Source organism: Pseudophryne corroboree, chromosome 12 (genome assembly GCF_028390025.1).
Source record: "Pseudophryne corroboree isolate aPseCor3 chromosome 12, aPseCor3.hap2, whole genome shotgun sequence".
Classification (NCBI taxonomy): Eukaryota; Metazoa; Chordata; class Amphibia; order Anura; family Myobatrachidae; genus Pseudophryne; species Pseudophryne corroboree.
In genome coordinates, this window is record NC_086455.1 from 26,656,600 (window position 1) to 26,681,617 (window position 25,018).

Sequence of the window (25,018 nt, forward strand, 5' to 3'; positions counted from 1 at the left end):
TGAACTGTAGTAACCGAGCTCCAACCGTCATTGATCCCTCCGGCGATCGTGAACCGTCATGCAGTAGGTTTGTCAGCAGGTTTACTGGCTGGTCTATGAGTTGCCTGTGTTCCTCTACCTCTGAACCTCTTCGTGGGTACCTGGAGAAAGCACGAAAGGAATGGAAATTACCTCTGCCCTGTGTACGAAAGGACCGAAACCTTGTAGTCTTCGGTTTCTGAGGAGCAACTGGAAGAAAAGGACTCTTTCCCCCTGTAGTATCAGAAATAATCTTCTTTAATTCCGACCCAAAGAGAAACTCACCTTCAAAGGGCACCGCTGTCAAGGTCTGTTTTGAGTCAGAATCGGCATTCCAAACCCGAAGCCAAAGAGACCGTCTTGCTGTCACGGTCAAGGCAGAAATACGGGATTGTAGCGCAGCCGAATCTAACAAGGCCTCACCCACATAAGTAAGAGCCTCCGAAATCTGTTCTGCTAACTGAATGGCTTCCGATGGATCGTCAGACTGCATTCCAGATACGACCTGTGCTAGCCAGTTATCCGCGGCCTTGAGGACCCAAGCGCCAGCTAGAATTGGGCGAAGAGAAACACCTGATAAAGAAAACATAGATTTAAGTATTGCTTCAATCTTCCTATCTGTGGGATCCTTCAACGTCACAGACTGTACAGAAGGAATAACCGTAGCTTTTGCTAAATGTGATATAGGGGCGTCTACCTTTGGGGCCGTTTCACAAAATTTTGTATCCTCCTCTGTAAAAGGATAGAGAAATTTCAATTTCTTAGGGGCCTGGAAATGAGAATCCGGCTTAAGCCAGGGTTCCTTTAAAATATCCGCAAAATGAGAGTAAGAAGGGAAGACAGTAACCTGTCTTTTCTGTCGTTTGAAAAAACCAGAGGAAGTCTCTGCCACTGAATATTAAGAGTCTGACGGATGGCTTCTATCAGCAATCTAACACCTGAGCTAGTAGAAAATTCCTCATCTTCCCAGGCCGAAACTTCGTCCCACTCTGGGTCTACTTCCCCATCCTCCAATGGGGATGTCTCCAACTCCTCCCCCGGGAAAGTTATAGCGGGCAACGGCTGTGGTCGTTTTGTAGCAGAAGAACTGCCGTCAGAGTTTACAAATTTGTTTAGAGATTGAGTTAAATCAGTAAGACACCTGCCCATATTCTGAGCCCAGAGAGGTTCCCCCGTATTCTGACCGGAATCAGCCTCCGATCTGGACTGACGTAATTCTGAAATGGCATCTACCATGTTCCTGGCCCAAGGAGGCATATACTGATCCGCGGAACCTCCCTGCTGGTCCGCCACCGATGCACCAGAGCATGCAGTACACAGGGTACCCGCGTCCGCGCTACCCTTAGCTAGCTTTGACCCACATTGTGAGCATGAAAAATAAACCACCAAGGATGTCTTCCCCTTTGTAGATTTGTCTGGCTTACTGGTCATAATGAAACTTTTTTTTTTTTTAAATAACAATGTACTACAAGCGAACTATAAACCCAGTAGTGTAGTGAACAGTACTGTGAATTATACTGTGCAATTTATATTGAAAGAATATAGTGAGTTATACTGTGCAAATTAAACTGATAACACTCACTAAAAGTATAGAAGAACACTATGCCCCCTAAAGTATACTTGCTGTTAGGTGACCCCCACTGAATAAACAGGTTGAGTAGTAGTGAGCCAAATAAGTGTCTGAGCCGCGTGTGCTGCACAGCGTCCCCCGTACTGCCTCTGGAGAAGATGGCGCCCCGGAGCTCTGTAGACGCTGGGCTGGAATGCGTACGCGGTAGTGCAGGGCGGGAATCCGTCCCTTCTTTAACTGACGTACGCGCCGGGTCAGCCCTGAGAAGGCGCGCTGTAGCCGAAGTCCCCGGCTCTTGCGCGCCGCTACATACAGCGGCTCCAAGCGGTCCCCCAGGGAGTGACTCACCACTCTCCCGGACTCCGGACTAACCAGTAAACCAGTAGCAGGGATCAGTAAAGCCCTCGCTACTGTGTACCACCTCTCATCTCCGGGGGAAGGGGAGGAAGGGAGGGGGGGGGGGATGTAACAGGGGAGGACACACAAGAAAAAAGGGCAATATATGAAATATATATGAAATATATGAAGGATAGACCAATACTGTCAGAGACAGATTGTGTCTATCCTGTACCTCCTCACTGCCGACTTCTTCTCATAGAAAACAGGTATCAAGCCCCAGTGACCGAAGTGTGGTGGCCTCCAGCGGCAGAATAGAGTGGGAACTCTTATCTAACCCCACTCTAGTAGTACCTGTCACCTGTATACAGGGACTAGGCACTCCAACAATAAAATAATAAAACACCTAACTAAAATCTTCAGAGAGAAAAAAAAAATCTATGTCTGTACTCCACAGGCACAAAACTAAAACTGAGGTGCTGGCTAGGCAGAAAGGAGATGGGAGGGGTTAGAGGGGGGAGGAGTCAGATGGGGAGGAGTCAGAGGGGGGAGGAGTCCGGTTTTTAATAGTTCTGTGCCAAACTCCACAACCACACACCTCTAACCCACAAGTAACGGCGCAGCGTCCCCCAGATGGATGAAAGAGGACATAATAAGCCCAGTCAAAGAACCATGCAAGTCATGTACCTAGGTGGCACAAAACACACCCTGGTTTCCGTTCTGTAATTCCCTGATCAGCTGTACAAAAGTATTGTTAGCATTCAGCCCAAAATAAGATTTTACTTACCGATAAATCTATTTCTCGTAGTCCGTAGTGGATGCTGGGACTCCGTAAGGACCATGGGGGATATAGCGGCTCCGCAGGAGACAGGGCACAATAATAAAAGCTTTAGGATCAGGTGGTGTGCACTGGCTCCTCCCCCTATGACCCTCCTCCAAGCCTCAGTTAGGATACTGTGCCCGGACGAGCGTGCATAATAAGGAAGGATATTGAATCCCGGGTAAGACTCATACCAGCCACACCAATCACACCGTACAACCTGTGATCTGAACCCAGTTAACAGTATGATAACAACGAAGGAGCCTCTGAAAAGACGGCTCACAACAAGAATAACCCGATTTTTGTAACAATAACTATGTACAAGTATTGCAGACAATCCGCACTTGGGATGGGCGCCCAGCATCCACTACGGACTACGAGAAATAGATTTATCGGTAAGTAAAATCTTATTTTCTCTGACGTCCTAGTGGATGCTGGGACTCCGTAAGGACCATGGGGATTATACCAAAGCTCCCAAACGGGCGGGAGAGTGCGGATGACCCTGCAGCACCGAATGAGAGAACTCCATGTCCTCCTCAGCCAGGGTATCAAATTTGTAGAATTTAGCAAACGTGTTTGCCCCTGACCAAGTAACTGCTCGGCAAAGTTGTAAAGCCGAGACCCCTCGGGCAGTCGCCCAAGATGAGCCCCCTTCCTTTTGGAATGGGCTTTTACAGATTTTGGCTGTGGCAGGCCTGCCACAGAATGTGTAAACTGAATTGTATTACAAATACAGCGAGCAATCGTCTGCTTAGAAGCAGGAGCACCCATCTTGTTGGGTGCATACAGGCTAAACAGCGAGTCAGATTTTCTGACTCCAGCCGTCCTGGAAACATATTTTTCAGGGCCCTGACAACGTCAAGTAACTTGGAGTCCTCCAAGTCCCTAGTACCCGCAGGTACCACAATAGGTTGGTTCATGTGAAAAACAGAAAACACCTTAAGGAGAAATTGAGGACGAGTCCTCAATTCTGCCCTGTCAGAATGAAAAATTAAGTAAGGGCTTTATATATGATAAAGCCGCCAATTCTGACACACGCCTGGCTGAAGCCAGGGCTAATAGCATCGTCACCTTCCATGTGAGATATTTTAAGTCCACAGTGGTGAGTGGTTCAAACCAATGTGACTTTAGGAAACTCAAAACAACATTGAGATCCCAAGGTGCCACTGGGGCACAAAAGGAGGCTGTATATGCAGTACCCCTTTTACAAACATCTGAACGTCAGGCACTAAAGCCAGTTCTTTCTGGAAGAAATTCGACAGGGCCGAAATTTGAACCTTAATGGACCCTAATTTTAGGCCCATAGACAGTCCTGTTTTCAGGAAATGTAGTAAACGACCCAGTTGGAATTCCTCTGTAGGGGCCTTCTTGGCCTCACACCACGCAACATATCTTCACCAAATGCGGTGAAAATGTTTTGCGGTTACATCCTTCCTGTCTTCGACCAGGGTAGGGATGACTTCATCTGGAATGCCCTTTCAGGATCCGGCGTTCAACCGCCATGCCGTCAAACGCGGCCGCGGTAAGTCTTGGAACAGACAAGGCCCCTGCTGGAGCAGGTCCTTTCTTAAAGGTAGAGGCCACGGGTCTTCCGTGAACATCTCTTGAAGTTTCGGGTACCAAGTCCTTCTTGGCCAATCCGGAACCACGAGTATCGTTCTTACTCATCTCCCTCTTATGATTCTCAGTACTTTTGGTATGAGAGGCATAGGAGGGAACACATACTCTGACTGGTACACCCACAGTGTTACCAGAGCGTCCACCGCTATTGCCTGAGGGTCCCTTGACCTGGCGCAATATCTGTCTAGTTTTTTGTTCAGGCGGGACGCCATCATGTCCACCTTTGGTTTTTCCCAACGGTTTACAATCATGTGGAAGACTTCCCGATGAAGTCCCCACTCTCCCGGGTGGAGGTCATGCCTGCTGAGGAAGTCTGCTTCCCAGTTTTCCACTCCCGGAATGAACACTGCTGAGAGTGTTATCACATGATTTTTCGCCCAGCGAAGAATCCTTGTAGTTTCTGCCATTTCCCTCCTGCTTCTTGTGCCGCCCTGTCTGTTTACGTGGGCGACTGCCGTGATGTTGTCCCACTGGATCAATACCGGCTGACCTTGAAGCAGAGGTCTTGCTAAGCTTAGAGCATTGTAAATTGCCCTTAGCTCCAGTATATTTATGTGGAGAGAAGTCTCCAGACTTGATCACACTCTCTGGAAATTTTTTCCTTGTGTGACTGCTCCCCAGCCACTCAGGCTGGCATCCGTGGTCACCAGGACCCAGTCCTGAATGCCGAATCTGCGGCCCTTTCATAGATGAGCACTCTGCAGCCACCGCAGAAGAAACACCCTTGTCCTTGGAGACAGGGTTATCCGCTGATGCATCTGAAGATGCGATCCGGACCATTTTTCCAGCAGATCCCACGGAAAGGTTCTTGCATGAAATCTACCGAATGGGATCGCTTTGTAAGAAACCACCATTTTTCACAGGATCCTTGTGCAATGATGCACTGATACTTTTCCTGGTTTTAGGAGGTTCCTGACTAGCTCGGATAACTCCCTGGCTTTCTTCTCCGGGAGAAAACATCCTTTTCTGGACTGTGTCCAGAATCATCCCTAGGAACAGTAGACGTGTCGTCGGAAAAAACTGCGATTTTGGAATATTTAGAATCCACTCGTGCTGTCGTAGAACTACTTAAGATAGTGCTACTCCGACCTCCAACTGTTCTCTGGACCTTGCCCTTATCAGGAAAGCGTCCATATTTCTTTTAAGAAGAATCATCATTTCGGCCATTACCTTGGTAAAGACCCGGGGTGCCGTGGACAATCCAAACGGCAGCGTCTGAACGGATAGTGACAGTTCTGTACCACGAACCTGAGGTACCCTTGGTGAGAAGGCAAATTTGGACATGTAGGTAAGCGTCCCTGATATCCAGTGACACCATATCGTCCCCTTCTTCCTGGTTCGCTATCACTACTCTGAGTGACTCCATCTTGATTTGAACGCTTGTATGTAAGTGTTCAAATATTTCAGATCTCACCGAGCCGTCTGGCTTCAGTACCACAATATAGTGTGGAATAATACCCCTTCCCTTGTTGTAGAAGGGGTACTTTGATTATCACCTGCTGGGAATACAGCCTGTGAATTGTTCCCAATACTGCCTCCCTGTCGGAGGGAGACGTTGGTAAAGCAGACTTCAGGAACTTGTGAGGGGGAGACGTCTCGAATTTCCAATGTACACCTGGGATACTACGTGTAGGATCCAGGAGTCCACTTGTGAGTGAGCCCCCTGCGTGCTGAAACTCTTGAGATGACCCCCTACCGCACCTGAGTCCGCTTGTACGGCCCCAGCGTCATGCTGCGGACTTGGCAGAAGCTGTGGAGGGCTTCTGTTCCTGGGAATGGGCTGCCTGCTGCAGTCTTCTTCCCTTTCCTCTACCCCTGGGCAGATATGACTGGCCCTTTTGCCCGCCTGCCCTTATGGGGACGAAAGGACTGAGACTGAAAAGACTGTGTCCTTTTCTGCTGAGATGTGACTTGGGGTAACAAAAGGTGGATTTTTCAGCTGTTGCCATGGCCACCAGGTCCGATGGACCGCCCCTTTATACGGCAATACTTCCATGTGCCGTCTGGAATCTGCATCACCTGACCACTGTCGTGTCTTCGTCTGGCAGATATGGACATCACATTTACTCTTGATGCCAGAATGCAAATATCCCTCTGCGCATCTCGCATATATAGAAATGCATCTATAGTCAATAAAATCTTGTCCCTGTCAAGGGTATCAATATTTTCAGTCAGGAAATCCGACCAAGCCCCCTCAGCGCTGCACATCCAGGCTGAGGCGATTGCTGGTCGTAGTATAACACCAGTATGTGTGTATATACTTTTAGGATATTTTTCAGCTTTCTATCAGCTGGCTCCTTGAGGGCTGCCGTATCTGGAGACGGTAACGCCCCTTGTTTTTATAAGCGTGTGAGCGCCTTATCCACCCTAAGGTGTGTTTCCCAACTCGCCCTAACTTCTGGCGGGAAAGGGTATACCGCCAATAATTTTCTATCTGAGGAAACCCACGTATCATCACACACTTCATTTAATTTATCTGATTCAGGAAAAACTACAAGTAGTTTATTCACACCCTACATAATACCCTTATTTGTGGTACTTGTAGTATCAGAAATATGTAACACCTCCTTCATTGCCCTTAACATGAAACGTGTGGCCCTAAAGGAAAATACGTTTGTTTCTTCACCGTCGACACTGGAGTCAGTGTCCGTGTCTGTGTCGACCGACTGAGGTAAATGGGCGTTTTTACAAGCCCCTGACGGTGTCTGAGACGCCTGGACAGGTACTAATTTGTTTGCCGGCCGTCTCATGTCGTCAACCGACCTTGCAGCGTGTTGACATTATCACGTAATTCCTAAATAAGCCATCCATTCCAGTGTCGACTCCCTAGAGAGTGACATCACCAATACAGGCAATTTGCTCCGCCTCCTCACCAACATCGTCCTCCTACATGTCGACACACACGTACCGACACACATCACACACACAGGGAATGCTCTGATAGAGGACAGGACCCCACTAGCCCTTTGGGGAGACAGAGGGAGAGTTTGCCAGCACACACCAAAAACGCTATAATTATACAGGGACAACCCCTTATACAAGTGTTTTCCCTTATAGCATTTTTATATATGTAATCATATCGCCAAATAAGTGCCCCCCCTCTCTGTTTTAACCCTGTTTCTGTAGTGCAGTGCAGGGGAGAGCCTGGGAGCCTTCCTCACAGCAGAGCTGAGCAGGAAAATGGCGCCGTGTGCTGAGGAGAATAGGCCCCGCCCCTTTTTCGGCGGGCTCTTCTCTCGGAGTTTGTGAGATCTGGCAGGGGTTAAATACATCCATATAGCCTCAAGGGCTATATGTGATGTATTTTAGCCATAAAAAGGTATTATACATTGCTGCCCAGGGCGCCCCCCCCAGCGCCCTGCACCCTCAGTGACAGTTGGTGACTGTTGGTGAAGTGTGCTGACAACAATGGCGCACAGCTGCAGTGCTGTGCGCTACCTTATGAAGACTGAAAGTCTTCTGCCGCCTGTTTCTGGACCTCTTCAACTTCGGCATCTGCAAGGGGGGTCGGCGGCACGGCTCCGGGACCGGACTCCATGGCTGGGCCTGTGTTCGATCCCTCTGGAGCTAATGGTGTCCAGTAGCCTAAGAAGCAAATCCATCCTGCACGCAGGTGAGTTTACTTCTCTCCCCTAAGTCCCTCGTAGCAGTGAGCCTGTTGCCAGCAGGACTCACTGAAAATAAAAAACCTAACTTAAACTTTTATTCTAAGCAGCTCAGGAGAGCCACCTAGATTGCACCCTTCTCGTCGGGCACAAAAATCTAACTGAGGCTTGGAGGAGGGTCATAGGGGGAGGAGCCAGTGCACACCACCTGATCCTAAAGCTTTTATTATTGTGCCCTGTCTCCTGCGGAGCCGCTATATCCCCCATGGTCCTTACGGAGTCCCAGCATCCACTAGGACGTCAGAGAAATTGGAATTCCAGAATACATAAACATCTGTTTAATTAACCTAGATAAGCTGTTCTCACCTGAACAAGTTCAGTAGCTTCGCACACGCTTCTCTTACTCAAGAGCTGTATAAGATCCATTTTCTTTTTTAGCAGGACATCGTATAACTGCCGGATGTCATTCTGTAATTTAAAAATAAATAAAATTATATGAAGCTTTCTCATGCAGACCTGGAAGAACACCTGGCTCCCCTGCCAATAGACCAAAAACTGAAAACAATGATTGAATGTTCTCAGCAGGGTCTCCAAACTTGTCGACATAAAAATGGAATTTCTACACACTTGTTAAATCTCCCCCCCGCCCCCCCCGAGTCTACTGGGGTTCCCTGCAAACATTGAGTATTAGGCTGCACTGGACCATGGGCACTTTAAATTAGACCCCAAATATTCACACATGCTGGGTGCACACTGGCCAATATATATCGGCCGTTCTATTAAACGGCCAATATATTGCTTGCCCGTCGGCCAGTGTGTACCAACGATATGTTTGTGAATGCCGTCGTTCACAGACATATCGCGTCGGCCCTGCAGCACACACGATGACCAATATATCTACAGATATATTGGTGCATCGTTGTGTGTACGGGCGGTCAGCTGACCGGACCGCCTGTACACTGCCTGCAAGAGCTGGCGCTGACTAAAAGCACTACTGGGAAGGTGCATGTAAATGCTCATCCACTTTGTGACGTCAGTCCCAACGGATCGGGTAGTCTGTATGCACAACACACTGACCGGTCCGTCTATAGATATATCTGCTGATCAATTGATCTGCAGATATACTGTATCTATAAGTGTGTACCCAGAATTACTTGCGCTCAACTGTACACCGGCCCACAGTTTGACATTTTTCCTTTAACAGTTTCCTTGTGCTTTTAACATTAATTCCTTATTAAAAACAACAATTGCATATATAATAAAACACACTCATCTATGTGTAATGAAGGGAAGTTGCAAGGAAGTTTTGAAATATGTTTTGTAACTCTGAATGTAACGAACTTTAAACAATTCACCTTATTCCGTTGACTATCTATTTCAGTCTGTTGGGCAGTGCCTACTTACATTCTATAGGTGTCCCCGTTGTGGTTGTATACCTTTCTCACCGAAATCTGAGTCCAGCCCAGGTCAATGAAGACGTGTTGCAAGCTGTGTCACAGAGGCTTGAAACCCATTCACACTGCAGGCTGGACCTGGGTTATTCCTGGGGCTTCTCCTTTGCTGGCGCTTGGAGATAATATCTCCAAGCTTCGGTGAGGTGGCTCTACATAGGGTGTTAGCGGGACCCTGGTCAGATGACCTGGGTTACCCATTCACACTTCGCCTTAACTCGGGTCTTTCCCCAGACCTACCCTGCACGCTACCCTGGCTGTATTCTTAGGTCACTGGACCTGGGTTATTTTTCTAAGACCCTTTCACACTGAGCCGCAGCCTGGGTCAACCCAGCAATAACCTGGGTTAACGCGATGGTTTGAAAGGGGTGTCACTATTTCTCCAAGGGAATAGTTGTAGTTGTTGTCATATAACAATATAGTAATTAACATTCTACTGCTAAGAGGATCTTATGTAAAGCAGTGTCACACCCAATACCGTTATATAAGCATTTTTAGCAACGGAGAATTAAGTACAATACTGTTGTATGACACCTTGGTGCTCCGGGCTGATGTTATCTTAGTTACTGTGCAGTTTTACAAGCGCAGCAACACAGGTAATTTATACTACATATACAGATGTGTCCTCTTACATCCTTGCTACAGTCACGCTAAACAGCCCTTGAAGTCGCGCAATGCCGTGGCGGGACACGGTAGTGCAGAGCGTCCTTTTTGCATTTTTCCTCGAAAGTAATGTAATAGGATGCACAAGCAGCTCCTGCTGATTAAAATGATATGCAGCGTGCCTATATTCTGTGTGTAACAGCGGCTATCTGCATCCGAAATGCCACGTTACATAGCATTCTGGATGCAAATACATTCGCAGTCACACAGACTATAGGCACGCTGCATTTCATTTTATCATTGAGGAGTATGTGACAGGCTTGACTCATGAGTCACAGTGCACAGAGGCTGCGGTCGATTGCACCATTGCACACTGAAAGCAGCAATAAGAACAACCTTTCTATGGATTACCAAGTCTTTTTTTTCTATTTAACTAATTAAGGACACATGGAATATATGGATTTAAATCACATATATGTCTTCATTATCAGGACACAAAATAACATGGTCTTGTGGTGTGACCATTGATTACTGGGCACTGGATCACTGATTATACTTGTATTTATATTGAACAGTGATGCAAGATAGATCACAAGTCGCCCAGAACGCACCAATTTCCCATTATTGCAGGTTGGGAGACCTCTAACATTGGGAGTACATCCTTGACTGACCTCTAGAGCGCTGTGCACACTTTATTACATTACTATGCTGCAAACAGCAGTGAAACGGAGAATATTGCTAAAAGACCCTTTAGTACTTTCACTCCTGCATACATGTATTAAACTGTCCTTATAACAATAGTAACCTCTTATAGGCCCTACACACTGGCCGATTACACTGAAAGATATGAATGATCTAGTTCATTAATGAACGAGAACTCATTCATATCCTTCAGTGTGTAGGCACCAACGATGAACGATGTGCGGCCCGGTGCTCGTTCATCGTTGGTGCCGGCTCGTTTATGCCTGCAAGCCAATATGGACAATATCATACATATTAGCATGCAGGGCTATGGGGCCGGGCTATGGGGCCGGGTGATGGGGGGAGTGAAGAAACTTCACTCCCCCCGTCACCCCCCCCCCCCCCCCCCCCTGCCGCCGGGGCGTCTGTTGGCCATATCGGACATCAGGCACCTGGGCAGGCAATCTGCCAGTGTGTAGGGCCCAACAATTCATTGTGTACAAACACAATAATCCTATTCGGGTTGATATTAAACAGGCTGTAAAATTAACTTTTCAGTATAGTTGCTGAGTTATGGCTCAAAAAACGCTCATCAATTTTACAACTTTCCAAAAATCAGATTACTTTGCATTCATGAATTCAAGCAGCCTGAGGTTTTGTCTTTTAGAGAAATTAGCTGAATGATTTACCCTTACCTGGTAGTTATTATGTTTTTCCAGTTCCTCTTGCATGTTCTTGGCTCTAGACTGAGCAGCAATGTGAGTCTGAATAAGCCAATCCCTTATGTCACTGTAACACTGGGCTAAAACACCCGTGCGCTCACCCTCATGGGTAATTGGTTTTAAAAGAATGCCAGTTTTATGCCCCATTTCTTCTGAGAGTGTATGTAATTCTTCCGTCAGTTTCTAGAGGAAAAAAAAAATAAAGATATTTCTGTTAATACCATAGTAACTTGCCTACTCTCTCTGGAAGTCTATGAGACTGGCTACATTTTTAGGGAGTACTCCTGGGACCAGCACTGTAACAGGAAGGCAATGCGGCCTGTGCCGACCTTGCCCCCTAAACCCATGATGTCACACCTAGGTGAAAGGTCAGATGGCTGACCAGAGTGTCCTAAGGACGCGCAGCTCCCTAGGGCCCTTGGATGCTCAAAGCAGTTCTGCCATTCCAGGCACCCTCCCAGGGCCCTGCACCCTGTGTAACAGCACCGCTCGCACACCCCTAGTTAAGAACCTGCCAGGGACAGTAGGTCACACTTCTGGCTCCCTCACTTACTTGTGTAGTGGGCCTGGCCTAGGTGATGCAAATGATGCACTCAGGCCTTGCCTTTGGGCCCGATGCTGCAACTTGTGTTTACAAGGCTTGCTCTATGCAAGTTGGGAGAGTCTGGCACAAATCATGTCATCTCACATTTGGCTTTTGGACCTCTCCTCCGTGATCTCGTGAATAAGAGGTCCAAGAAATAGTGTGTTTTATAATGTATGCACAATCACTCAACTGAGCCGTGTTATTTATTTAGGCTGGTTTAACCAGTTATCTGGTATGGTCGCATGGGATGAGACTGACGCCAGCTGGGCTTTCCCTGGCATGTCTGCATCCTATGCCTCTATGCCACCCAGCTCTGTAAATATGTAAATGCAGCTCATTGAAAAAAATGCCTTTAACGTAACCAAATGAAAAAATACTTGATGACCTTTTTGTAAAAAAATAATTAAAAAAAATCATCAGTTGTTAATTGAACTAATAAACACTTGTATGCCATCAAATGTGAGGGAATGTTCTACAACATGATGTTCTATTCACCACTGTTCTAAAGCATATACTTTGATACTGATTTATAACCATTGGTCTGGTACAGAGTCACAGAGAGCGATGACTGGCAGGCATTTCTAGGATATTCCCTAGTAAGCCAAGGAGCCACCTCACCTCACACATGGCCAACTCTGAAGTAGCCTCCTCTTGGGACAGGACAGTCCTGTCCAGCATCTCCTCTATATTCTGCAGCCACTGGCAAACTGCGCACAGCCAGGAAAACAGAGCTCCATGCAGATTCCTTGCACTTTCCTACACAAAAGACAGTTGGTCAGAATGACAATATAACAGAATCTAACACCGTAAAAGTAATTTCAGAAAGTGGGACATTATTAGAGATTATTACTCCTCACTGTATAATCTTGCCCTGCTAATTTTCGATCCACTTTCTCCCAACTACAAAATGACTGATTACTTACAGCTCTCACATCTCCTTAACTTTCTTCTGCACAGAACATTTCAATCCATCAAGGACCTTAAAACCTCTTCTGCCTCTGGCCCCGATGTTCTCGCTGCTCTCTAATACAAAAAAATGCGTGTTGGGCTTTTCATACCCATACTCACAACCTGCTAAGTGACTGACTCATGTTATCCCCTCTGTCATTCACCCCAGCCAGGTTGGAGTTATACCTAATAGGCAGGGCTCCGATTATACAAGAATGGCAACGGATATTATGCATTTGGCTAGTAAGTTGATGCTTCCGACTCTCGTGGTGCCCTTGGGCGCTGAAAAGACCTATGACAGGGATGGCTCATCCTATATCCGAGACCTGCAATGAGTTAGTGCCTTTATTTTAACCCCTCAGCTGTGGACCTTGCCAATGGATTCAAGTCTTCTTCATTTAGGATTCACAACGATACAAGGTAGGGCTGCCCTCAATCACCCCTGCTCATTTTTTGCCCCCATGGCCGCTAGAATTCGCCAAAATCCTGGCATCAGTGGTGTTAAGGTTGATCACCAAGAATGCAACATTTCCATGTGGATGAAGTCCTGTTATTCATCACCCACCACCACATTTCCTTCCCCAATCTCCTCTGGGAATGCACTTCTTTAGCAGAGTTTCAAACTACTGTATAAGATTAATGTTTCCAAATGCCAGGCCTCAAACTATCGGCCAACGTTTTTTACAGTAGGTGTTTATGAAACTTATGACTGACTCTGCACTGCAACCTTCCCTCCCATTTCATTAGATAAAAATTGATTTCTGGAGAAAATGAATTTCCTCCTAACTCCCTTTTGAAGGGAAGATGTACTTCCTTTCAAAAGGGAGTCAGGAGGAAACTGTAGTCCGGCACTGTAGTCCTTTTCACTCTTACCATGACATATTCCTAGTTCCGCCAAATGACTGATAACTCGCATTTTATGTGCTGCTTTGGGGAGTACTCAATTAAGTGCCATTTTTTCAACTGGTTGAAAAAACTGCACTAATTCAACACAGGGCATAGAATTTCGGGCATTTTCGACCGTTTTTTAATCCATTTTGACCCATGCTGTGTCACTTTTTTTTGTCGAATCGGCACGGGTGAAAACTGCGCCAAAAACGGTCAAAAAACACCCGCAAATTTGCCAAAACACGTATATCAGTGGAGAATTCACCGATACACGTGTTTTTTTGCCAGTGCCTGATTTTTCACGGGCACTGAATAGGTCGAATGTAAACTCAACCTAAAAATAGGCGAAAAGTGCAGTTTTTTCAACTCGTCGAAAAAACAGCACTAATAGTGTAAAATACTGTAGCTCTATTGTGGAAGATCCCAGCCCCCCCCGCCCCCTTAATCTTTATCATAAATAGAATATGGCAGGTCTGCCACAGGGAATATATCTCTAGCATTCTTCATATTACCCTATTAGGACATTGCTGTATACAGGTTTCACTGATATGGTATTTTCGTACAGACACTTGTTACAGCTTCACTATTATTATGTTTGGGTGGAATTGTTTGCAATAATGTTGATCTCCCCTTCCCATTTTCTACCTTCTGTATCCCGCTTACCTTTTAATTAAAAATTCTAATAATAATTATGATTATTATTTTAAAAAAAATGTGGAAAGCACAATTCTGCTGCACATATCATTATGTGCATACCTTCCTATACATCCATTCTAAGCACAGGTAGGTGCCACTGCACACTCACATATTTTGACAAAAACTGACCCAATAAATGGCTTTCTGAATATTATTTTGCAGACTTATTGTGGCCATCAGAAGATACATCATAAAGGGAATATCCACATAAATGTAACCTAGCTACCCACTGGGTATCATCTAAATATCGTGTCCTGCAGTGTTGCATTTGTGCTCGATAAAAGGCACATGAATGAATATTTTCACTATTCAGCCAAGAAAACCACCATGTCCCAGCTACTCTAGTAAACAAGATGTTGAATATTGGCCCTCATTCCGAGTTGATCGGTCGCAAGGCGATTTTAGCAGAGTTACACACGCTAAGCCTACGCCTACTGGGAGTGTATCTTAGCTTCTTAAAATTGCGACCGATGTATTCGCAATATTGCGATTACAAACTACTTAGCAGTTTCAGAGTAGCTTCAGACTTACTCGGCATCTGCGATCAGTTCAGTGCTTGTCGTTCCTGTTTTGACGTCACAAACACACCCAGCGTTCGCCCAGACACTCCCCCGTTTCCCCGGCCACTCCTGCGTTTTTTCCGGAAACGGTAGCGTTTTCATCCACATGCCCATAAAACGCCGTGTTTCCGCCCAGTAACACCCATTTCCTGTCAATCACATTACGATCGCCGGTGCGATGAAAAAGCCGTGAGTAAAAATACTATCTTCATTGTTAAATTACTTGGCGCAGTCGCAGTGCGAATATTGCGCATGCGTACTAAGCGGATTTTCATTGCGATGCGATGAAAAATACCGAGCGATCAACTCGGAATGAGGGCCATTGTACCAGTATCTTAGGGGGAGTTTTATCAAAGCTTGCAGGAAGATTAAGTGAACAGAGATAAATTACTAACCAATCAGCTCCTAACTGTCATTTTTTAAACACAGCCTGTAAAGTGACAGGGGGATGCTGATGGGTTAGTACTTCCTCTTTTTCCACTTTATCTCTCTCCAGGCTAGATTTATCAAGCCTTGGAGAGTGATACATTTTGCGGTGATAAAAGTGCCAGCCAATCAGCTCCTAACTGCTATGTAACAGGCTGTGGGGCAGATGTATTAACCTGGAGAAGGGATAAAGAAGTAATAAACCAGTGGTAAGAGTAAGGTGATAAACGCACCAGCCAATCATTACGGATTTGAAAAAAGACAGTTAGGAGCTGACTGGCTGGTGCGTTATCACCTTGGGGGTCATTCTGAGTTGATCGCTCTCTAGCTACTTTTAGCAGCCGTGCAAAAGCATAGTCGCCGCCCACAGGGGAGTGAGTTTTCGCTTTGCAAGTGTGCGAACGCGTGTGCAGCCGAGTGGGATGAAAAAGTTTTTTGCAGTTTCTGAGTAGCTCTGGACTTTGGACTCAGCCCTTGCGATCACTTCAATCTTTTTGGTCCTGGATTTGACGTCAGACACCCGCCCTGCAAACGCCTGGACACGCCTGCATTTTTCCAAACACTCCCTGAAAACGGTCAATTGAAACCCATAAAGGCCCTCTCCCTGTCAATCTCCTTGCGATCGGCTGTGCGAATGGATTCTTTATTAAATCCATCACCCAGCATCGATCCGCTTTGTGCCCGTACCATGCATGTGCGCACTGCGGTGCATACGCATGCGCAGTAGTGACCAGTTTGCTGCGCTGCGAAAAACGTCAGCAAGCGATCAACTCGGAATGACCCCCTTGCACTTATCACTTCTTTATCCCTTCTCTAGGCTTAATACATCTGCCCCTGTGTTTGAAAAATGACAGCTATGAGCTGATTGTTTGATAGTTTATCACCATACAATTAATCACTCTCCAAAACTTGATAAATCAGGGCCATAATCTTTAATCCCCCATAATCTTTTATTCCTTATAATAAGATTTTTTTCATAATGATCACTGAGGTGATATCATTATACAGCCTATGGTTGCTTACAAATACAATGTGCCGCAATCACAGATGATAAGCCGTATAAGGCCCAATCTCACAAAACTGACCCTGCGCCCACAAACACATCTCACAGTCAGTCACAAGCAGCAGTTTATTCCCAGGTTACACAGTCTCACTTCTTATTACTGTAGCATTCCTTCTTAATGGTATGTTGGGAGTAAGGACACAGTATCCCTACCTGAGTAAGGGGAACAGTGGCTTCTTCAATCAGAGCTTTTAGCCGTGGCAGAAAATGGTGCGATTCTTCAGTAAGTGGTGAGGTTACTGTGCTTACTGGCAATCTCAATAGACAGCTGATCTTCACTTTTTTTGCAACCTAATATTTGAAGAAATGGAATATGATAATCACCGAAGCATTTTTATAGATGGAAAGGAATTATTCTACGTAAGAAGAAAGTGGAGGGTGCAATTAATTCTAAAATGAATGTTAATGCTTCCAGTTTTGTATGTTTAGTTGACCGAGTTTATTAGCCTGCTGGAGACTGTTTTCATGTACGTTTCCATGACAGCATTTATATATAACTGGTGATCCTCAGGAGGTTCAGTGGGGCCTCCAGGCCAAAAGTAATCTCTTATATCAGACATATCCCTAGCCACGTTGTCATAAAACCAATACATGATTGGAAGCTGGTGACTATTGCTCATCGTGAACGATGCAAGTACGGTGTAGGCTGTGCAAGCAGATTAACCTGGAGCACACATTTCTTCAACTGGACCAATAATTTGACCACTGTAGAGATCCAAGTGTTCTAGGCACAGTATCTGTGCATCACTCTGCCTTTCCTGTCGCTCAGGTCAGCCGCGGTCCTCACACAACAGCAAGTATAAGTCATTTTTGCCCCAAGAGATGTACTTTGATCTGGCAGCCTAATGCCTCTCCGCAGGTCTAAAGGACGCCCCCCTTGAAGAATCAAGGGACATGTGAGGACCTTAAAACTATATGCTATATTATGGTAGGTCAGCAACATTTACATAGTGGAAGATGGAGAACGAACTAGGGGCCTTATTCAGGTTTGTTAGCAAACCAAAAAAAAGCACACTAATGGGCAAAGCCATGTGCACTGCAGGTGGGGTAGATGTAACATGTGCAGAGAGTTAGATTTGGGTGGGGTGTGTTCAAATTGAAATCTAAATGCAGTGTAAAAATTAAGCATCCAGTATTTACCCTACACAGAAACAATATAACCCACCCAAATCTAACTCTCTCTGCACACGTTACATCTGCCCCACCTGCAGTGCACATGGTTTTGCCCATTAGTGTGCTTTTTTGGTTTGATAACAAACCTGAATAACCCCCTCTGGCAGGCAGTCCTGATAAAAAAAAATGGAAGTCGCTTGAGCAATTGCAATTTTTATCAGAACTGGGCGAGGGATTTGGCAGCAGCGACCAAAGAAGGTGTCATAGAGCAGGTTGTAAGCTGATGACCCTATTCTACAATGTGCACTTTGGTTTGGAGTGGAATGCTGCTGAAAAGCCCCCAGGCTACATGTAACAAAAAGTGCAATGCAGCTAGGCGTTCTAGAGACGTGCGGTGAGCTAAATGGCTCAGGAGGCACTGGCTAGCCCCAGGGCCAGATTTCCATGCAACATATGAGCCAAAGGGTGCATATGGGCATTATACACAGGTGCAGCAGTATATACATCTGGGCATTATACACAGGTGCAGCAGTATAGGACAAGGGGGGAGAATTAGGGTTAGACTGAGGGAAAAGTGAGAGTTGGGGTTAGGCTGCGCGGGGCACGCGTTGGGGGGGGGAGGGGTGTTAGGCTGTGGTAAGGGGGGGTTAGGTTTAGCCACCACCGGGGAGGGTTAGGCTGCGGGAGGTGGTTAGGGTTAGGCTGCGGTGGGAAAGGTGGTTAGGCTGTGGTAAGGGGGGTTAGGTTTAGCCACCACCGGGGAGGGTTAGGCTGTGGGGGGTGGGGAGGTTAGGGTTAGGCTGTGGGAAGGGATGGTTATGGTTAGGGGGAGGGTAAACATACTTTCCCCGACCCCTGTCAGGATTCTCCTTCGGGATGCCAGTGTCGATGATATGACTGATGGCTCCCATCCGCCAGGATATCGTATGTATTCCAAAAACAGACCTTTAAATATTTAATATATACAACTATTCTTGCTGAATACTCAGAGAACTGTACTTGGTAATTGCAGACATAAGAGTTTTTTTTTCTTTTCTGTGGGCCTGTGTCGCTGGGCTATAAATGTAAACTTATTCCTGTGGACAATGTTGTTTCAAATCCTAATTTGTAATAGTCAGTCATTTTTATCTTAGAAAAAGTACAAAATACATATTTGTTTCATTGACCGACTCAAACCGGGGAATCCCGGAATTGAGCATTTTGCAATCCCGAGTCCCGGGATTGCAAAAACGACCTAGTATTGGCCTCCCTAGTCCGTGCTGCCTACAAAGGCACTCTTGTTTGTATGGGTCTATTGAAGATGATTGCTGATATTACATTTTACAAACCACAGCAAGAAACGTCAGCTTCCCCACAGATGCACATATGAGGCACCACTTACTTGAGGTTCACTATCTTGTCTGTGGAACGCAGCCTTAGTCCTGTATGATAGCTCCTTCTGAAGATACTGGCACTTGCTCCAGGTGATATCATCAATCACAGACAAAGGTGTTTTACTCAAATGCTTGGTAAGGGTTGATACTGCCGCCTCGGCAGTGGTTCTGGAAAAATAAATCCAAGACGATGAACATTTGCCGTTGCTATGGACCCAATGGTCTTTTCTTACAGGAAATCAATGCATCAGTGAGCTTATCATACACTGCCATCAGGGAAATAGTCCTTCATGGCAAGAGAATTCAGGAGAAACATCCTGAAGCACCTGTATAATATCACATGAGGTTATGATAGTTTATTATTGCCCAGTCCTACCACATGTACATACATATGGGGGGAGATGCATCAAGCCTTGGTGACCGATAAGATGAACAATTTGTTAATGATCTAGCATGATTGGTTGCTTCGAGTTGCTGCTCAACTTTATCTTTCTCCAAGGTTTGATATCTCTCCACTATAGCAACACAGAAATGGTGAGAGATATTGGCAACTGTTCTCCATATTTATAAACATCTATAAACTTTTGGGAAAGCATTACTTGTTCTTAGGAAACCAACGTCTGAAGTTATGAAATAGATCTTCTTACCTACATGCTAGCACCAGAGCTCAAACAATTTATTTCAAAGAGGAAGATGTATCAAGACTTGGAGAGATATAAAGTACCAACCAATCAGCTTCTGTTGTTTTACAGGCTGTTTGAAAAGTGAGTCAGAATCTGATCTCTCTCCAAGGCATATTACAACCCCTTAAAATGTGATGGACAACCGCTATGAATGTATCCAGTTTTAATGGCATTATAGCATAGGGCCCAAGTGCTAAAGTCTGAGTAGACTATTTACCCCCTCCTCATCACATTACCTATTCCCGGGTCACACTGTTAGATGCAGAGATTAAAAGGAGAACATCCTGCATTATTAAAACTGGATAATGATATCTTGCGGCTTCGTGCTGAATGAATGGTGACTGGCGGCCTAGTTCAATCAATAAGAAGCTACATCAGTGCTAGTAACCAATCATAGTGCAGGTTACAAGTACTTGTGCTTCCTGCAGTCACCTGATTCCTTTAAGCAGCATCACTGGGGTAATGGAAGACTTTGAAGGCGGAGCAAAGCAAAAGCATAAGTGTTGAAACAAGGGCCCTTGGAGTTTCTAGAGCCATGGTGCAATTGAGACTGCTGCAACCGTTATTGCTGCACCACTGCCAAGTGCTCATCGAGAGTGCTGATCCTGCCTCCTTCCTCTATGAAACACAATGCCGCCCATGATAAACCAAAGTAACACTGAATACCTGGATTGCTCCGGCGTGCTAATCTCTTGATTTGGTAACAGCTTCTCTGCTGGATATTTTATATTTGTAGCCTCTGTGCAAATAACCTAGAGGAAGAGAATACTAAGCAGATCAGCATGACGAGTTACTCTAATAACAACACTGTAGTTCAACAACTAGAGGGAGCTATTGGGTGACTGGCTTACCAACAGTCTAAGGTGTAGATTTACTAAACAGAAAAGTGGTGGTATTGCCCTTACAGACCAATCAGATTCTAGATATCATCTCTCTATAGCAGTCTTGAAAATGATAGACGGATTCTGATTGGTCTGAATCACCACCACTTGTCTGTTTTAGATGCTTTAGTCAATCTGAATCTTAGAGCTGCACTTAACATGGGAAACATAGGACAAATACTAATCCAGTTATTGAAAAAGAAATAAAAAAACAAAATCAAAGTCCATCAGCTATACATCAGACAGACTACTAGAGCTTGAATATAAATTACATAGGGGGTGATTCAGACCTGATCATAGATGTGCTAAAAATAGCACATCTACGATCAGTACACTGCGGGCTCAGTACACTGCGTGCTCGGTGGCGCACAGGTTCTATTCCCACTCTATGGGTGTCGTGGACATCCACAAGTGGGAATAGTGGGGCAGATGTATTAACCTGGAGACGACATAAGGAAGTGATAAACCAGTGATATGTGCAAGGTGATAAAGGCACCAGCCAATCAGATCCTAACTGTTCATTTACATATTGGAGCTGATTGGCTGGTACCTTTATCACCTTGCACATATCACTGGTTTATCACTTCCTTATGCCGTCTCCAAGTTAATGCATCTGCCCCCGTGTCTGTTAGTCGGCATGCCGTCTGTTGGGATTGTGAGGTGGCGGGATTGTAGGTGGCAGTATTGTGACATAACTACATCCCGTCTTATGTTCTATCAAATTATCAAAATCTTCCACACTTGATCTTTTGCTTAAATCAGCCTTTCATAAACCAACATTACTTCATTATACAACTACTAAGCCATTCACACGATTTCAAAGTTCTAGATTTCTGATTCTCTGCAGTTAAACGTCCTTAATGCAATCTATAAAACATATAACTGTCGCCTTTTCTGCCTTAAATAGCTACTTTTTTCTAGCTATCTATTGTTTTCTTAATCTTAAAACCAAACTTTACTTTGGTTAATGCTCAAATTAGCTTTTTGCATGGAAAAATACTATCCAAGTTTGGCCATGGTTAAGCCTGCTTGCCCTGTATAAGTTTATGAATGTACGAGTCTCAGTCCATTGGAAGTTTTGAATGAGATTTAAAATTTTGGAAATGTTTTGACAAACCACTATGAAACCTTTTTGATGCACCTCTGATTGTGGGACACAGGTTTCAAGTTGCAATGTCAGAGCAGACCACGCTATGCATTTGTGGCCTGGTTCAGAGTTGTATGCAAAGTTGGTGTTGTATGCAGTGGAAGAATTATTCGTCAGTGCACATGCACCAAAGCCACATTGTGCACACGGAGCGAATGATTTGCACATGCATAGAGGACTTATTCACAAAGTCAGCAACAGGTAGTCAAGGTTTGGGGGAGGTAACAAGGGTGGCTAAAGAAATGCAGCGCATCGGGACCGCTTTCTGACCATTTTCTGGGCGTGCCAAAATCAGTCACTGTGAATTTGCTCACAGCTGGAGAGCCGCACTGTCTGAGACAGCGTAGGCATGCTCTGAAGTTCAAAGGTCAGCAGACGTGCGCCCGATTTTTCCGCTCTTGTACATAAGCGGGAGATGTGAGATGCTGGCAGAGGGCATCTCTATGCACAAGACGGCGTCTGAGTCATTGCCATATTTACCAAATGCACAGTAAGTGAAATCCCATCTGCAATGTGTTGGGTATGCTTTACCGGTGGTCGGAATCCCGGCGGTCAGCATACCGATGCCGGGATCCTGGCCGCCAAAATGCAGGCGGGGGGTGGGGGGGGTGGGGTGGGGGCAGCACAACGAAGCCCCTTGCGGGTTCGGTGGCTCATCACAGGTTCTATTCCCACTCTATAGGTGGCGTAGACACCCACGAGTGGGAATAGCCCTGGGCCCCCTGACGGCATTGTGGCGACCGGGATCCTGGAATCGGTATGCTGACCGGCGGGATCCCGACCGCTGAGATCGTAACCACATCCCCTCTGAACCAGGCCCTTTGTGCAACATAGACTGCAGTACAGCACTATAGAAAAACACTAGCACAATATTGTAATATTACAAGAGTCCACAACTTACATCAGATTTATTATCAAGATCAGCAGCTCTAAACATAGATGGGTGCTGCGACTTCTCCACTTTCACTCCGTTATGTGGCTATAAAAACAGGTGTCCATGTTAGAGACATGCAGTGAACAAAACATGTATCATCATGTACATAATATACCCTCCAGTGCTCCTGGATATGAGAAAATATGACATTTGCACATTTATATATTTTATATATACAAGTATACACACACACACACACACTAGTGTGTACCTGTTACCTACACAGTTTGCCTCAGTGAGAGAGAACTAAATTGTTTTGTAATATTGGTTCAGTCTACACGACCGGCTCCTCCCTCTACAGGTCATAGGTCACTGTAAGATCAGTACTATCATCGGGACGCTCCAACAGAAAGCTTGAGTGACAGACAATAGTGTTATAGTAGGCAATAGTGTCCATCAAGTCCGCTGCCTCTGTGTTATCCTCGACTCTCCTTCACACCCCACATTAAGGCCATCTCTCACACCTTTATCATTTTCCGGTTAGATTCAGGGGCAGGATTTATGGAGGGGGGTATCCAAATGTTTTATTTTAGAGCAATTGTCGCCAGCCCATGAAGGACGCATAATTAGCATATAACAAGCTATAGTCTGCACAAAACACAGTGCAGTGTATTTGTAATACAGTACGTCAGACACATGCAGGCCCAGTGATGATGGTAAGCCACTTACCAGCGTCTCTCTCTGGTGCGATGATTGAGCAATCAGATCCACAGACACACACCAGACTTGGTAGGAATATCTGCTGCCTCTGGGCCTGTGCAGCAGCTCCATTCGTCCCCTTATACTGCATGTACTGGCAGGCTGTGGGGTAGGGGGGTTTTCGGGCAGCTGAAAACCCACTGTCAGGATCCAGAACTATTTCATACATGCACATGTGTTCCTTGCATCTTACCTCCTGTTCTGCAGGGGTCTCAGGATTTCTCTCAGTCTTGCCAAGCTCCATGCAGACTTCAGCTTCCAAGCTACAGCATGTGTTTGTGTGTTACTCACTCCTGATTAAGCCACCTGTGTAGGAATTCCTCTGTGTGAGTAATCAGCAGGATCCTGTGTCCAGCATCTCTCTGTTCATTGTGTCCACATGAAGTTCCCAGCAGCTGCCACTGTCTCAGCATTGTCCTCCATGATGTCTGCTTCCTGGTGTTTGGACCTAGTCCAGAGTTCCCTCCAAAACCAGACCTGGGCGTTGTCATCTTGGGTTTGTCAGCTGACCAGACTGTCTTCCAATGGGATTCCTGGTGTGTCTCAGCCGATTCCCTCCACCAAAGGCAAGCTGTCTGAGGGTATATAAACAAGATTATGGGAACCGGAAGGGGCCTGAACAACTTCTTCCTCTGCAAGCTCCTGTTTGCTGTTCTCAAGCTCTATACTGTGTCCTCACTAGGATCTCCAGTACAGTGTGCCGTCAGTAATCTCCAGTGATCTTCAACATTGATTAAATATCAATTGTTTTCAAGTGCTTTCCAGTACCCTGTGCTATCGGTTGTTTCTAGTGATCTTCAACATCGGTTAAACATTGATTGCCTTCAAGTGCTTTCCAGTTCCGAGTGCTGTCGGTTATCTTCAGTGATCTCCAACATCAGTTAACATCGATTGTCTTCAAGTGTTCTCCAGTACCGATTGCCATCAGTTATCTCCAGCATTGATTAACATTGATTGTCTTCAAGTGTTTTCCAGTACCAACTGCCATCGGTTATTGTCGGTCATCTTCAGCACTGTTTAACTTCGATTGCCTCCAAGTGTTTTCCAGTACTGACTACTATTGATTATCTACACATGCCCACCTCGTCTGCTGCTGCCTTCCCAGCCAGTAACTCCTCCTCTCAGCACCACCATGGACCAGGTCGTGACACACCCCCTGCGTTTGCCTATGAGCCTACTGTAATTTCATCCTCTCTGGTATCCATCTCTCTCCCCCCCCCCTCCCCCCTTCAATCTCATCTCCACACTGCTGCTCATCAGATTTTTCAATACAACTGAATGACTGTTGCCTGCTTTACTGGCTCCCTGTACTTATCAGAATTCAGTTCAAGCTACTCATCCTTATCTACAAAGCCTTAAACCATTACCCCCCTCCCTATATCCCTAACCTAATCTTTTTCCACACACCCTCTAGCCCCCTCCGTTCCTTCTCAGGGCCAGTTCAGGGGCTTTTTGCGCCCCGGGCGGCAATAGGGGGCATGGCTTCATACAGGGGGTGGGTCAGTTACGCCCCCTGTACTGTAGTAGCGCCACTGAAAGGTTGACATCATCGCGCACCCCACAGCAAAGGTCCTCTCCACGAAGGAAAACTAGAC

At 45.8% G+C, this 25,018-nt stretch overlaps 1 protein-coding gene across 2 annotated transcripts in view; it reads right to left on the bottom strand.

Annotated features, from left to right (window-relative positions):
* Positions 1 to 25,018, bottom strand: part of SYNE2 (spectrin repeat containing nuclear envelope protein 2) — a 447,442-nt gene that overhangs the window by 102,613 nt on the left and 319,811 nt on the right. For both annotated transcript variants that reach the window (XM_063947243.1, XM_063947242.1), the window contains exons 64-70: positions 22,692 to 22,769; positions 20,429 to 20,514; positions 19,088 to 19,247; positions 16,747 to 16,884; positions 12,631 to 12,768; positions 11,400 to 11,609; positions 8,336 to 8,437 (exon numbers count right to left, since the gene is read on the bottom strand). In XM_063947243.1, coding sequence (XP_063803313.1) covers positions 8,336 to 8,437; positions 11,400 to 11,609; positions 12,631 to 12,768; positions 16,747 to 16,884; positions 19,088 to 19,247; positions 20,429 to 20,514; positions 22,692 to 22,769 — 912 coding nt within the window. The remainder of the gene's footprint in view (positions 1 to 8,335; positions 8,438 to 11,399; positions 11,610 to 12,630; positions 12,769 to 16,746; positions 16,885 to 19,087; positions 19,248 to 20,428; positions 20,515 to 22,691; positions 22,770 to 25,018) is intronic.